The sequence below is a fragment of the Vigna umbellata genome, chromosome 5 (assembly GCF_029865625.1).
Source record: "Vigna umbellata cultivar VRB3 chromosome 5, Vumbellata_1.0, whole genome shotgun sequence".
NCBI classification, from domain to species: Eukaryota; Viridiplantae; Streptophyta; class Magnoliopsida; order Fabales; family Fabaceae; genus Vigna; species Vigna umbellata.
In genome coordinates, this window is record NC_142169.1 from 41,688,399 (window position 1) to 41,704,442 (window position 16,044).

Here is a 16,044-nt window from a genome sequence, read left to right on the forward strand (position 1 = left end):
GAAAAAAAAAACTAGAGATATGGTAATCTTATAAAATAAAATTCGATTAATAAAATGATTATTTATAACTTTAACATTTTTATTGTTAAAAGTCATCAATACTCCCAAATCATTATTTTATAATTAATCCATGCAGATTTTAATAAATGACACACGTCTTCTATACAAAATAACCTATTTTGCTTTTTTTTTAAATATTGTTGACTAAAACTGAAAAAACTTATAAATATTGAAAATTAAATTTTTAAAATATAAAAAATTAAAAAGCAAAATAGAACTGAAAAATTACAAAATGGAATTTTATAAATAAAATAAAGCAAAAAGGTTATATATATATATATATATATATATATATATATATATATATATATATCTGTTTAGAAAATTTAGAAAATATGTTATTTTATTAAAATCACAATGAAAAGTAAAATTTTATTTTATTTTTTCTTGAGTAACTTAACTAATAAGACAATAAATTCTATTGAAATGTCTGAAATGGGAAAAATACCCAAACCAACGGTTTATTTTGCTTTGTTTTCCGGTGAAATTGAAGAGCGCTCTCTCGGAGAAACTTCAGAAAACAACCATTACCATCTCCGTCGCCGCCATGGAAGGAGGTGGAGGAACGTTATCGGAGATTCACCAATCCGCAAAGAAACTTCTGCTTAGGTCTCGTGACGGTCTTGAACGTCTCGAACGCCTCGAGTACTCTGCCACCGCCGGCACCGGCGCCGAAACGGAGCTTTCGTTCGCTGTGAAGAAGGACATCACACAGATCCAATCCCTCTGCGTGGAGATGGAGCGCCTCTGGCGATCCGTCACAGCAAAACCTCAACGCGATCTCTGGAAAAGGTGAACGATTTCGATCCCGATCTCAGTTGAATCAATTGTTTTCATGAGGATATTTGTGTGTTTTTGAGGAAATTGCTTCGATGATTTGGGCATGTTGTTTCGCGCGGTGGTTGTTGGAGTTCGGAATTGCATATTTGATTGTGGAAGAATGCAGACAATTTCGTATCTTTTTCTGATGATATTGCTACTGTGATTTTTCTCCATATTATATGAGTTCAGAGTTGCGCCTCTTGAAAATTTGAAGAATGATGCCAATATTTTGTTTGGAATTAATCGGAAGAGTAATTAAAATTCAATGCGAAATGTTGTTATTTGGGATGGTATGGAAAAGTGCTAGGGATTAGATGGTTGGTGATTCGAAATGTAGGAGTGATGTTGTAATGGTCCTGTCTGTTTGATTTCTGTTTGTTATTGCAATTTGTTATGTATGTTAATGTAAATTCCCAAAATTGTTCTCAAAGCTAGAAGTTGCAAACGTTGTTATTGATAAAAAGATCGAAGTACTAAATGCTTAGGTCACTCGAGAGAGCCCTACGGAACATTACGAAATAAAAAGCTCCTAGGCTGTGGGTGATCCGTCAATGCATGTTTTTCTTAATTCTGTATTGGCTGTCTCAAAATCAAGTAAAAAGCTTCATTTATTTGTGGTTTACAAGGATGAGTACAGTTTTGGGAAGAGAAACAATTAATCTGCAAATTTACTCAGACATATGCTACCAATTAGGATTTGTCAATCTGCTGGTGTTAGAAATAACAAGAACTTAAGTATCTGCAATGTTTCTTAGCGTTTACCCCAATTTCTTCATTCTGTTCCAACAGTGCTCAATGAGCAATAACATCTATATAAATTTGCTTTTATCTTTGCTGCATTTCTTAACACCGCATTCGTTTTGTCAAAGTAAATGTGACAGACATACTGTATAATATTTGTTTATTTTCCCTCTCCCTCTGCTTGAAAACTAAACTATCTCCTGCTTTAATCCACTTCTATTTTTACATACCCTATATCATTGTTGAAATCTCAATCTTTTGGACTATAACTTATTTCACAATAATTATGCTTGACCTTAGTAATGCTCTTCTGTTCTGGTTAAGATCTATAGTAGCTTCAGAATTTTGGAGTCACAAAACTTTAATGGCAGGTTCTCTTTATTGTCTCACTTATCTAGGCTAGTCATTTTGTGCAACATGATTACACGCGTAACTAAATGCTAATTGTCATATCATAATACAAAAAACAAATTCTCTGTATCTTCTGCTTATATCTATGCTATAATGGGTTCTGCTGCTGGAATTGCAGTATTCTAGTTGAGGATTTTCATTAAAGGTATTATGTTTCTTATTCAGAAAAGTGGAACAAATAGCTGAGGAGGCTGAATCACTAAGAGCAAGTTTGGATAAATATAACTTACGGCATCAGAAACGGATGAGAGAAGCTAATGAGAGAGCAGAACTGTTGGGACGAGCTGTATGTTGTTACCATCATGCTCTAGTTTAGTGGCTTATTTTAATCGTCATTTGCTGATAACAACTTCATTTGAAATTGCTAGAATGGGGATTCTGCTCATGTTCTGAGAATTTTTGATGAGGAGGCACAAGCATTACATTCAGTCCGCGCTTCTGCCCGGGAACTAGAAAATGCAAATGCAATTGGGGAAGCCATCCTTTCTTCAATACATGGTCAAAGAGAACGCTTGAAGGTAATTTCATTTCATTTCTGTTGTGACAACATTTATATTCTACAGTTTAGGTTTAGCTAGAATAATATCTTTTTGATTATTGGTGACAAATTAAATATTATGTTTGTTTATAAGCTACAATTGTAGTGTTTCTATGGAAGAAATTTAGATTGTAATTGCGTAAAATATCAATTTCCTATCTCTATTTATTGTTCTTTTCGTGCTGTTTCAGTTTCAGATGTTCACCTCTTAAACATATCCACTAAGTCATTAGTTACGTTAAATATAATTATGCTTTTTATCTCTATTTCTCATTAATGCTATTTTATGGTTCAGGGTTTAAACATAACACTTTTTTGTCCCCTTTTCCCTTTAAATTTGAACCATTACTTCTACTTCCATTTACACTGAGAACATCTCTCTTGAAGAGAATCCATTTCGCGGAATACCAAGAAAGTGTGTTCTTGTAATTCTTTCTTCTTTTTTGGGCTTCACTCATTGAAAATTGGAATCAAACTTAGTTTGTTTGATGGTTTTCATTATCGTATTCTCTTGTTGAAAAAGTGTAGCTTTTATCCTTTTCATGTTGTTTTCTATATTATTAACCTTCATCAACATCCAGTTTTTTAGGGTTTTAATTTCTTAGTGATAATTAATGGAGCATTATTAATCCATTATATTGTTGTTGATATACCTTTTCATTTGGTCATATATCCGGGATGCAGAGTGCACATAGAAAAGCATTGGACATCCTCAATACAGTTGGGATATCTAACTCCGTTTTGAGGCTAATTGAGAGAAGAAACCGTGTCGACCAATGGATCAAATATGCAGGAATGCTATTGACTGTCATTTTCTTGTTCGCATTTGTTTACTGGAGACATTGACCATTCTCAGATGTTGAAAATCTGGAAATTTGTTTGGGAGAGCATATAAAAGTGAGATACGAAGTATATTTGGCAGAAATAAGCGAAACTTCAACAGCTTGTGTGTCATGAGGTAATAATAGACACGAGGCTTAAATCTTGTAACTTCTTACACCATAGTCATTTGACAATATATTTTAGCCTACTTTAGATGTACAGTTTCATCTTAGAACAGTTCCATCTTAGATTTCTATTCCCAAACTTGATACGGATTTTGAATTTACTGTCACTTCCTATGCCGAATCCCTCTAAAAAATATTCTACTTAAATGGTTACTTCAAAGTTGTTACAAATGTCCATCGGTACTTTTCAGATAAGTGAACATGGAACTTTTTTCTTTCTTTATTGTACAGTTGTGTATCATGAATTTGTAATTCAGCTTCAACAATATTCATAAAGAAAATAGTGAATTTTTTTAGCTTAATTCATTTCGAGCTTGTTCAACGCTACGTATTTATTTTTGTCAATAAAAAATGTTCTTATACACGAGTAATTAATTATAATAATTTTGAATACATCTTTTTATAGAAATCAGTCTCATTCCATTCCTTTTTTCTTCACAGCATTTTTGGTAGCCGGAACGTGTAGCCGTAGGTGGTGGAACTACTTTTTTTTTAAGTTTTCATATTTCTTTTTCAGATATTAGAAAAGGCTTATTTTCAAAAATTCATTGACAAAAGGATCTACAATAATTTAAGAATGTCATGAGGTTCAAACTCACTTGGATCAATCAGCCAAATATAAATTTTGGAGTTGCTTATATAATGTTAATTAGCTAATAATATAAATTTATAAGCATTGTTTTAGAACGGGCAAAAAACAACTTCAATACAACTATCAAATAGAAAACAAGGTCATCTCGTGTCAAATGAGAATAACTTATAATACAATGAAAAATTCATGTAATGAAACCGATCATGTAAATGATTTTGACTTTTTTTTACTAGTGATCAAAACAAAATAAATGAGAATAATGATAAAAACCATTTATTAATATGTAGCAATTTGCCAAAAATAACTTTCAATAAACAAATTAATATAATGAAAGTTTTAATAAAAGCATTTTATTGTAAACACAATTATATTTAACTTTAAAAATAACAATCACGTATCACAAAAGGCAAAAGAATATTAAATAAATAAATACATCATTTTCAAATATATATATATATATATATATATATATATATATATAATATTTTATCAAATGAAACAATAAATACATAGGCGAAGGCTAAACCCATACACACATCTCTTAAACATAATATACATAAGAATAAGGATTCAATTTTGAAACTTAGTATAATAGAAGATATACCGAGAGATGAATTTAGCATATATATAAGAAAAAAGGCATTTGTTGGCAATGAATACCGAGTTTTCACATAAGGTTAGACCTAAGAAATGTGGTATAACATGAATAGTGAATAGTGAATAGTAATTTAAATTGAAAGTAATACCCGTAATTTAGGTCATCTTGCAGTGAGACGTACATATCGTTGTTTAGAGAATCCAGAATAGTCCCGAATTAATAGTTTTTTTACCCCTTTGGGAGGGGCATCGTACACTCGGAGACCTATCTCCTTACTATGCCCATATTTTGACAACCAGTCAGCCACTTGGTTTCCTTCACGATAACTATGAGAGATTCGAACCTTCCAATTTCCCTCAATCAACTCAAGTATCGATTGAACAAGAGGAGTATAAAGATCATGTTTTTCCGCCCGTTTATTCAGAACACAGTCCACTGCATCAACACTATCAGACTCAATCCACAGCTGCGAAATCTTTTTCTCCTTAGCAAGCTTCAGGGCAGTCAGGACACCCCACAGTTCAGATTGCACACTAAAGTCATTAGACGTTGGATCTGATGATCTGACAGAAAAATAAGAGATTGCAGTGTCACACTTAAAATACACATGAAAATCAAAGTTACACTACAAACCCAAACACAATTTTTAAATTAACTTCATTTAAGAGTTACCCGAAACAGAATGTTCCAAGATTTAACGTGAAGCCAAAACACCAAGAACCTGTGTGATCACGGAAAACTCCACCACAGCTAGTAAGATGTTCTTCAAGCTTATAAGACCCATCTACATTAGCTTTAATCCATCCCACCTCAGGAAAGGACCACCCAACCCAGATCTTTTCATAGCAAGCCCCTGTTAATTGTCCAAAATGGTAAGCAATATCGCAAGAAATTGTGAAAACAATGTGGCTAGAATAGCCACAACTGCAATTATGGAGACTTCAACATTCAGAAAATTGCAATAGCAGAATTACAAATTTAACCATGAGCAATAAATATCGTAAGAAATAGTGGACAAATGTGGAGACTTCAAAAATTCAGTGTGGTTACGTCAACAGCTTGCAGATCAAAACTTTATACCATGCCAGTAATAATACTTTTTTGGTTGATATGGTTGTCTAGAAGCTCTCACATCAGTCATGGTTACGTCATCATTTAAATGTGCTGTCTGGATTGAACGAGCTGAACCTGTTTCAGTGTTCCTTCTTGTGGGATCCCTAGGCTTTTCTGCACCTGTGGATTTGCTAGCTCTAGAAGGCACATCATTGTGATTTATAAGCCCTGTACAGAATCCTTCAAGAGTCATGACGGTTTTCTTTGTTGGATTCGAACAAGCCAAACCTATTCGAGCATTTTTACTTGTCTGGTTAATTGAATTTTCAATGGCCTCAGGTTCAGATGCCTTAACTTGAGATGGACTGGTCTGGTGTGCATCTTGATTTATAAGCTGTGTTTGGAATTTTTTTGTATTAGTAGCATTTGTTGTAGTCTGTTTCATAGCACAATCTGAGATGAGTGATATGCAAGAACGCCCATGACAAGAAAGAATGCAAGCTAGGGAATCCACTGCGGCTTGTAGAACAGGAGAAAGAACATCCGTTGAATATGTCACCTGAAAAGAAACAAACACATCATGCAGATTAAAAACAGGAACAGGCATTTACAAGATATAAATCTCTAAGTAAAGAAATACTGTCATACTTTGTATATAATTGCTGCTGTTAATAGCTCTCTCAAGTAGTTCATGTGAAAAGCATCGAATGCTGTTGACTCAAAATAAAGCCATCCATCTATGATTACTGTGATTATATTATCAGTACAATCCTTTGCATGATCAACATCAATCTCTTTGGAAAGCAAAAATAATGGAAATAGTCCAACAATGGTACTGTCCCCTATGCACAAGCCCCGGTCGACGCTAGTAATCTCATCATATACAACAAAAGAGCAATCAAGAATTTTCTGTGAAGACAACTTATAATTCAAAGTATGACTATTCAAGCAAACACTATCGATACTTTTAGTGTTAACAAGAATCTTCTTTCCACTTCCGTAAGGAAAGAACAATTTCCCAACCATCGGGTACATCCCTGCTACCAAAACAGCTTGAAGTATACCAGGATCATAGGCATTAGAGCAATAATTTCTACTACTCCTATTAATAAGCCCATTCCTATATAGTTCCGCAGCTAAATTCTTCCGCATGACATCTAACTTGCTCATTGCACTTTGAGAAACAAAGTACTGAGAACAAAACCGTGATTCTAGACCCATTTTCTTTGAATTAACCCAGCATTGATATGCTGCTATTATAGAAAACTGATCACCACAACCCCCATACAACGAAGCAAGCTCAGATCTAGCAGCTGCAGCTCTCTTCTTTTCATCAGGTAAAATAGGAAGCACAAATAGATCTTTACACTTAGATGCACATGCAAGTGTTAAAGCTGGATCAAGGCAATTCATTAATATGGAAAAAATAAGCATCCTGCTCGTATATGGATGAACAGGAAGATAGCCAAACTTCTGCCCTAGCTCTGTCAGGTGTTCATCAACTGACAATGCCCCAATCTCCTGAAGAACTCTAGCAGCACTTCGAATAGACTCAAAACCAGGAGGATCTAATGTCTGACTCAAAAATTCTTCTATTTTACAGGTTGGATCAAACAACTTAACCTGTGAAAAAAAAAATAATGAGACGAATTTTTAATCGTGTTACTATGTCTTAATTCATTCACATATATATTCTCTATTGCATATAATATGAAACTGTAAATATAACTGGGGAAAAAACATCATAAAAAATGTACGAAGCACAAAAAAGATGTAGACAAAACAAGAAAGTAAAAAACTTAACCATCTTGGTTCTTATTAAAGAGAGATTATTGAACAAATCCCTCCCCAAAAAGCACTAATAGAAACCATCAACAACCCATCGAGAGGACAAAGAAAAAAGTTGTACTCAAAAGGTTTGGATGACAGGTAAGGAGAAGGAGAATAATATTTGGGCATTCAATAATAGAATGGCACTGGAAGATACTCAAAGAGAAATCTTTCCCCTTAGCTCTCAAATGCCATAATTTTTCCACCAAAAAACAGAAATCTGTCTGAGGTTGGTTAGAAATCGATCATAACAATTCTAACAGGAGTCAGAGAACTATTAATAAAAAAAATGGGCAGAGTTATGATACGCTGCTCATTCTACCAGAAGTTTAATAAATAATAACTAAATGTAACTCCTTCAGATAAAATAACTCAGCTGATTGGGATCACCTATACCATAGAATCATTGTGAATTCTCTGACGTAACATAAAAAGCTTTTATTTTCTTATTTTATATCTCAGTATCTTCGAGAGATTATAAAAAGCTTTATCCTCGTGGGATATAAGAATCACAAACTTTGACTTATCAATTAAGGAAGATGAAAACCTGCAAACACAGCTCCTCAATAGGCATTCTCTTAATTTCAGGATCCTGAAAATCTAACAAAGAATCTGCTTGAACTTTTGAATATAGATGATAACAAGCTCCAGGATGACAGCGACTGGCACATCCCTCTCTTTTCTTAGCACTAGCTTTTGAAATCCAAGATGATTGGAGAGTAAATAAATTTTTGCAAGGATCATAACTTTTTTCTTTGATAAGCCCAGTGTCGATAACATACACTAAATCATCCAGAGGGACAGCAGTTTCAGCAATATTGGTAGACAGAACAATTTTGCGACAACCATGGGGTGCGGGCATAAAAGCCTCATTCATCTCAGAGGCTAGAACCATTGAATGAAGAGATACCACCTTAAACTTTGATCTTTTATTGAAAAATGAGGATGAAAGCAATCTTTCACGTGTTCTAACTATCTCATCCCAGCCTGGAAGGAAAACAATGATGCTTCCATCTTTTGAATCAACACATATTTTTCTTAAAAGTTGTTCTATCAGAACAACATCAACATCTTTAAGGTTGGCTGTTGTAAGATATTTATCTAGTAAATTTTTCTCTTCTTTGACAGAAAAATCATTATTCATGTGCTTCTTCAGCAATTCAACAGCTACTGGCTGGTGTTCTTTCTCAGCTATCTCTAAAGCAGTTGTTCCATCTTTGGCCTTTAAATGGCAGTTAGCCCCTAATGATAAGAGCATGCACATATCACCCACTTTACCTTTTCCAGCAAACACCATTAATGGATTGAGGCCAGTTAATGAATGCTGATAATCAAAGACCTTTGGCCTAGCTTTACTATAAACAAGCTCTAATAGTGAGCACCAGGCATCATTAGACCAAGCCAAATGTATTGCTTCATCTAGAGACAGCTTTTCTACTTGACTAAGTCCATGGTTATCTGCACCTGATTTTACAATAGAAAGTACATCCTCCAAGTAGTAATTTTTTACCTAAAAACAGAGCAAGAGGATGTTAAAGTCAAATGTGATAACTTAGGAGTTATTTAACAAAAGAATACTGTACACACACCGGATACGTGAGCCCTGGAACATAGATAATTGGGCAGGCACCAAAATATTGAGAAAATCTTGTAGCATCAAAACTACCACTCATCAGTATCTGTAATACGATGCGGATGGAACACAAACGTTACAATGATTGATAAAAACGGTGAAAAAGAAACAGAATATATATACATATATGTGAACATACCAGACGTAGGTGGGGATTTGAAGGCAGGATTTCTCTGCATACAAGTTAAAAAAAATAAAAAACGTCAAAAGCCATTGTAAATTTATACACAGCATATCAAGGTTACTATAACAATATATTAGAGACTGTGGAACATAGGTAACAGGATAATTATCCAGAATCTGTACTATCACAGGGTCAACTAACTCATCCGGTAAAACCACAGTACGAGGCTGATTTCTCAAGGAGAGCCACCAGGCCAGTTCACACTCTTGCCAAAGCGCAAATTTTGACACATGATGTAAAAACTACAGGACACAAATATAAAAACAGAAGAAGATTCAAACAATAATCAATATTTGTGTATTCTTGAGTATTCACAATATAAGTGGACTACTTTTGATGAACCTGAAAACATACTGAAAATTGGTTATAGTCTGATTGATGATGGACCAAGGTGAAATTTTTCCAGTTCGAGAGAGACATAGGAAACTAGTGGGAAAACTCAATTAAAAAAGACCAAACATTTCTTTTGCAATCGAAGTTCTTAGTGAATTCATCCAATATCTTCATACTAACCATCAGAACGTTGTAATTTGCATTTGCAGATATCTCATATAAGCTCAAAGGAAAGGATTGTTGTATGAGTACTAAGATACTAAAAGTATAAGACCTTTGAAGATTGGGCTCATTGTAAGATTGAAAAGAGATCCACCAAAAGATAGTGTATTCATTGGAGGGAATATTGTCTCCTGGATGAGCAAGAAACAAAAATATTGTGCCCAATCCAATGTAGAAGTTGAATATAGATCTATGGCCTTGATCACATATATATATATATATATATATATATATATATATATATATATATATATATATATATATATATATATATTAAAAAACTACTTCAGTAATTAAAATTTTGACAGAACTCTCAAGGTTTGTTAGGAAAAAGGGCAACAATAGAAGTTAAGAGTCAATTAGGAGGGGGTTGGACAGTTAACCGGGGTTAAAAGGGGTTATATTAGAAGTTAGGAGGTGGTTATAATGCCTACTGTGGGTTATCTCTTAAGGGGGAAAACATGTCTGAGGAGGGGGTTGAGTATTTTGTCCTGTCTAAAAGGAATTTCTTCCCATGGAAGTTGTTGAACGTTTCTGTACCGACTTTTCAAATAAAAACACCATCTTACGAAGTTGGTATAACATTCGTGTGCATTTTTCTTAATATGAAAGAGGATTTTGGTTTCTTGCCAGTGAAGTTGAGTAGATGAAGTTCTATTGTGATAATCAGCCCTTCATATTACCTCCAATCATGTTTTTCATGAAAAGACCAAACATAGAAATTGATGGTCATTCTGTCAGTACAAGATTTATCAGCTACAATGACCAGCTTGCAGACATTTTAAATAAGATAACTAGAAGGATGATGACAATGTTTTTAAGTTGCAAAATAACCAGAAAAAACTGCTACGTATTTTATGGCTAAACATGATCTTAATAGCATGAAATCAAGAACTCAAATGAATCTTAGACTCTCAGGCTCAGAAGAGCAACTAAATATTAAATCAATAAGTATTATCAACTTTTGGAAGTCCCATATCCACTATTGGTAAGGTCGGTTTAGAGTTTATAAGTGCGCAAACCTTACCTTATAAGTTGATTTTGTTGATTTAGTGGGATTGAATTAGACTTAAAGTTCACTCCTTAACATAGTATCATAGTCATGGTTTAGAGTCTATCCTAGCAAAATTTGTTGTTTGTTGGACATATTGTTTCATCCGTTATCAAGCCGTTATCGTATCACCCATTAATATCTAGTCTCACACACAAGATGTATATACCTCAAGATGAGGAGGATGTATTGAAAGTCTCACACCAACTAGTAATAAAGCAAGTTTAGAGTATATAAGGGGGTGCAATGCTCACCTTACAAACTAATTTTGTGGGGTTGAATTAAGTTTAAAATTCATTTCTTAACATCAATGTTGGTAAGTTTCAAGGAACGAACACTGAAGAAAGAAAATAGAACAAGGCTAAAATCACAATGAGTATACTTGAAAAAAAACCTAAAAACTAGTCGGAAATGAGATTGGTCTACATTGGATACAAATATGCAAAACAGAACCTGGACAGAAACAGCTGGAAAACAACAGACTGACCCAAGGAGCTGGGCCTTCACCAGAGATGATCAGGCTAAGGTTTCTGGTTGAGGGCATGAAAATGGTGAGAACAGTACATGAAAAAGGAGGGGGTGCTAGAGGGAGCCGAAGATTACCACTAGAAAAATCTTTAAATATATTCAGGGACAAAATAAGTTTTATGCCCACTGAATCCATAGTGGCACAGATGGCCCTTAAATCACACAAACAACACCTTAGTGCTCAGAGATCAGAAAAGTGGCAGAGTGCCACAACAGTGCTCAACTCAACTATTACACATTATTAAATACTATTACTCTTATACAACGTTTGAAAATGTTCATAAATCTAGAGCAAACACCCCTTATGCAAATCATAATCCAAACTAATTAGACAATCAAATCGTGGAGATAATCTAAATTAATTTTGCAGTTCCAACACATCGTTAATGAAGGCAGACATGCTAATTTATTTTAGAAGTTAGTTAGCCATAAAACTATTGTGGAAATCCCCGTTATAATTATAGAAATAAGCATATAATCATGATTAAGATTATGTATATGTATGTATTAACAGGAATGCTTTTATATATTCCCACATCATATCTATATATTGTTCAACTCTTGGAAGTTGTTAATTGTTATAATTAGAGAAGATATCTATTTTCCTAATTAGAGAAAATAGATGTATAATCTTCTATTTTATTTTGTTTCCATTAGTTTCCCTATTTTCCTTTTTAAGAGAATTAGATTGTTACAAATCGAGGATATGAGAATGTATTTTTCATCATTTAGAATAATAAAATCAGTCCTATTTTCTACTTGGTATCAGAGCTCCCAATCTTGGGGCTTCGCTCCGCTGTGCAGTCATGCTGCCGCCGCTGTCTGGCCGTCGCCGTTGTCGCTGGTTGGGGTCGTTGAAAGGGCAGAGAGGTGCACCCAACACCGACGACCACAATACTAGAAGTCGATGCAGGAGAGAAGCTCCCACGAGCCGCCACCGTCGTCGACGCATGTAGCCTACGCGCCCACCTCCAGCGAGACCCACTTACCGATGTCGCCACAGACAGAGTCGCTGGAGCCTCTTGAGTCTATTCCTAGGGTCGGTAACGACCTGTTTGGCCTATATTTGAGTAGATCTAAGTTTTAAGTTTTGCTCCTTTTCTTGGTGTGACCCACACATTGTCGTCGTCTTGGAAAAGGTCAACAGATACTCCTGATTGCGTTCTATGGGATGTCTGAAGTAAAAATTATTTCTTTGGGTCCTAATGACCTACCAAATATAGGGGATACCTGTTGATTGGATGGTCGAAATTTCTTACAATGGAGCCAGTTTATTCGAACGATTCTCAAGGGTCGTTCAAGACTTGATCACATAGATGGAGGAGAATCAGAACCAGAGGACACTCATTTTTCAATTTGGGACAATGAAGATTCATTAATTATGACTTGGATGTGGCAATCCATCATTCCTGAGATAAGTAGAAATTATATGTTTCATTCTTCTACAAAAGAAATATGGGATGATTTACAGAGTACTTTTTCATTAAAAAAGGATCTTGTTGCTTACTATGACATTGAAAGCAGGATATTTAATACAAAACGAGGCTCCCTTTCTGTATCAGAATATCACAGAATTGTGAATGGTCTTTGGATGAAATTCGATCAGAACCAAACAATAAAGATCTGTAAAATAGATGCTGCCGCACTTGCTGAATTCATTGAAAAGGGAAGAATCTTTAAATTTCTCCATGGCCGGAATCATGAGTACGACCCAATCTGGGTACAGATTTTTGGAAGATAAAAATTGTCATCCCTATGATAAGTTTTTTTTTTTATGGTAAGAGGAGAAGAAACTCGGAGAACTGTCATGACAACTGGAAAGGGAGTCCATAACAGAACAAATGTTGGGGGAAAGTCGTTTGAAAAAGGTACTCATGGGGACTATTGTTCATACTGTAAAAGATTTGGACATACCAAGGAAACATGCTTCAAACTCCATGGAAGAAAGAATGTTCTCGAACGCATGGAAAACAACAAAGGGTCTACTCAAAGATAGGTAAATCATACTACCTCATAATAGGAAGCCACCAATCAATCTAGTCCTTCACCACCACTAAATCTTGATATGAAAGCTTATAAGGAGTAACTCGAGTGCTTGAAAGCAATGGTTGAATCAATGAGTAAGCCCCCTAGATCATGTACTTTGTCCATAAAAGGTAAGATTTGTCCGAATAGTGTTGGTCATGTGTCTCAAGGTATTTGGATCCTTGATTCGGGTGCAACTGATCATATAACACATTTTACTGTGTCCTTCGACTCATGGTAAAAGAAATAAAGAACAATTTATTATAGTTGTGAATGGTCAGGGTATACCTATATGCAGCTCTGGAAATATAATTTTAGACTCATCTATTGTATTGAAGGATGTTTTACATGTTTCTCAATTAGCTAATAGTCTTATCTCTGTGCAAAAACTCACAAAGGATTGAAATTGTTCAGTAACATTTTTTCCAACTTATTGTGTTTTCCACAGGACCTTGCCACGGGAAAGACGATTTTAACTACTAAGGAGCAGAGTGGGTTGTATTTTTTAGAGTTTGATAACCAAAGCTACACAAAAATCATCAATCAACACGCTACATCTGAGACGTGGGCAAATTCCCAAATATGATTACATTATCAAAAGCGGGCATCCTTCATTTAGTCTTATCAAGTTCTTATTTCCTGATTTGTTTACCAAGGAGTCTATTGAGTCTTTTAATTGTGATATTTGTCAATTGTCAAAACACCATTGTGCATCTTATCCTATTAGTAATAAAAAGAGTATTTCTCCATTTGATTTAATTCACTCTGATGTTTGAGGTCTTGTCATAGATTCTATTTTTGAAGCCAAATGGTTTGTTACCTTTATTAACGATTGTACCCGTGTCACGTAGACATACCTTGTGAAAAATAAATCCGAAGTTTTTCAAATTTTTGTTAATTTTTCCAGTCTTGTCAAAAATCAATTTGGAAAAAATATCAAAAGAATCAGGTCTGATAATGGTACTGAATATGTGAATCATGAATTTCTCAATTTTTTGTCTCATAATGGTATTGTTCATGAACTAATTTGTGTTAACACCCCTCAACAAAATGGGATTGCAAAAAGAAAGAAATATCATCATCTTGAAGTAACTAGAGCTCTTCTTTTTCAAATGTTTGTTCCAAAAAATTATTGGGGAGAAGTTGTGTTAACTGTCACATATCTCATTAACAGGTTATCCACTCATATCTTAAATGGCATTAGTCCTATAAAGTCTCTATTGTCTTTTGTTCCTTCTTCTTCCCTAATAACGAGTCTACCTAGTCGAGTCTTTGGATGTGTTGTTTTTGATAAATTAGATCCCAGAGCTCTTAAATGTGTCTTTATTGGGTATCCTTCTAATAAAAAAGGGTACAAATGCTATTATCCTCAGAGTCGTCGCGTCTTTATCACCATGGATGTCACCTTTCATGAAACACAATCCTTTTATGTCACTCCACCACTTCAGGGGGAGAAAGCACTTGAAGTGGATGAACTCTCCTTCTTGTCATTACCATGTTTGTCTTTGCAGGATGCCCAAGACCTGAGCAATGAAGGTACCATAGTCCACAGTGAGGAAGAAGAGAAAGACATATTATTTGGCAAAAAATATGAAAGAAGAAAACAACCCACTTCGACTCTCGAGCAAGAAAAAATGTCTAATCTGAAGGTGAGGATCCCTAAAGATATCAATGACGAGGAGGTATGTATTACTGAGGATTTATCCATTGCATTGAGAAAGGAAAGAAGATCATGTTCTAAATATCCTATTTCTCAGTGTGTTTGCACTAACAATCTCTCTTAAGCACAGAAGTTTTATTGTTGCCATTGATGCCACAAAAATTCCTACCTCAATCCAAGAGGCCATGAAACTTGAACATTGGAATCAAGCCATGAAAGAAGAGATGAATGCATTAGAAAGAAATTCAACTTGGGAGATTGTTGATAAGCCAAGAGACAAGAAGGCAGTAGGGTGTAGATGGATATCCACAGTGAAACATAAGGTAGATGGAACAAAGATATAAAGCTAAATTGGTGGCAAAAGAATATACCCAAACATATGGGATTGACTATGAGGAGACATTTGCCCTAGTAGCAAAGATGAATATAGTTCGAGTTATTCTCGCTTTAGCTGCTCATTTTGGATGGGACTTACACCAGCTGAATGTGAAGAATGCCTTTCTTCATGGAAATCTAGAAGAGGAAGTGTACATGGAGATTCCCCTAGGTTTTGAAGTGAAAAATGAAAGAAACAAGGTATGCCTCCTGAAGAAAGCATTGTATGGTCTAAAGCAATCCCCTAGAGCATGGTTTGGAAGATTTACAAAAGCAATGGTTTCCTTGGGTTACAGACAAAGCCAAGGAGATCATACTCTATTCATAAAGCACTCTTCTACAGGTAAAATCACTCTATTGCTTGTCTATGCGGATGATATG

General features: G+C 34.8%; 2 protein-coding genes across 8 annotated transcripts in view; one reads left to right on the forward strand and one right to left on the reverse strand.

Annotated features, from left to right (window-relative positions):
• Positions 1–505: 505 nt before the first annotated feature.
• Positions 506–3,802, forward strand: LOC148198372 (membrin-11-like). The gene is made up of 4 exons (XM_088115159.1): positions 506–852; positions 2,200–2,320; positions 2,403–2,552; positions 3,257–3,802. Exons 1-4 carry the CDS (start codon positions 608–610, stop codon positions 3,416–3,418), a joined length of 678 nt encoding a protein of 225 aa, XP_087971285.1. The 5' UTR covers positions 506–607; the 3' UTR covers positions 3,419–3,802.
• A 958-nt stretch (positions 3,803–4,760) lies between these two features.
• LOC124848859 (DExH-box ATP-dependent RNA helicase DExH6-like) overlaps positions 4,761–16,044 on the reverse strand; it is a 34,347-nt gene continuing 23,063 nt past the window's right edge. For 6 of the 7 annotated variants that reach the window (XM_088116259.1, XM_088116258.1, XM_088116260.1 and 3 more), the window contains 7 exons: positions 9,425–9,458; positions 9,242–9,331; positions 8,200–9,162; positions 6,471–7,445; positions 5,850–6,381; positions 5,442–5,622; positions 4,761–5,332 (listed from right to left, as the gene is read on the reverse strand). In XM_088116259.1, coding sequence (XP_087972385.1) covers positions 4,930–5,332; positions 5,442–5,622; positions 5,850–6,381; positions 6,471–7,445; positions 8,200–9,162; positions 9,242–9,331; positions 9,425–9,458 — 3,178 coding nt within the window. In that variant the 3' untranslated portion in view covers positions 4,761–4,929. Of the gene's footprint in view, positions 5,333–5,441; positions 5,623–5,819; positions 6,382–6,470; positions 7,446–8,199; positions 9,163–9,241; positions 9,332–9,424; positions 9,459–16,044 lie in introns of those variants that run through there. The other variant, XM_088116262.1, reaches the window with a different exon arrangement.

What these genes read in the sequence shown, in the direction of transcription:
- LOC148198372 (XM_088115159.1), top strand. Translation starts at nt 608, where the DNA reads ATGGAAGGAGGTGGAGGAACGTTATCGGAGATTCACCAATCCGCAAAG. An exon ending in CAACGCGATCTCTGGAAAAG is followed by an intron (nt 853 to 2,199) that starts GTGAACGATTTC and finishes TTTCTTATTCAG; the next exon opens with AAAAGTGGAACAAATAGCTG. An exon ending in CAGAACTGTTGGGACGAGCT is followed by an intron (nt 2,321 to 2,402) that starts GTATGTTGTTAC and finishes TGAAATTGCTAG; the next exon opens with AATGGGGATTCTGCTCATGT.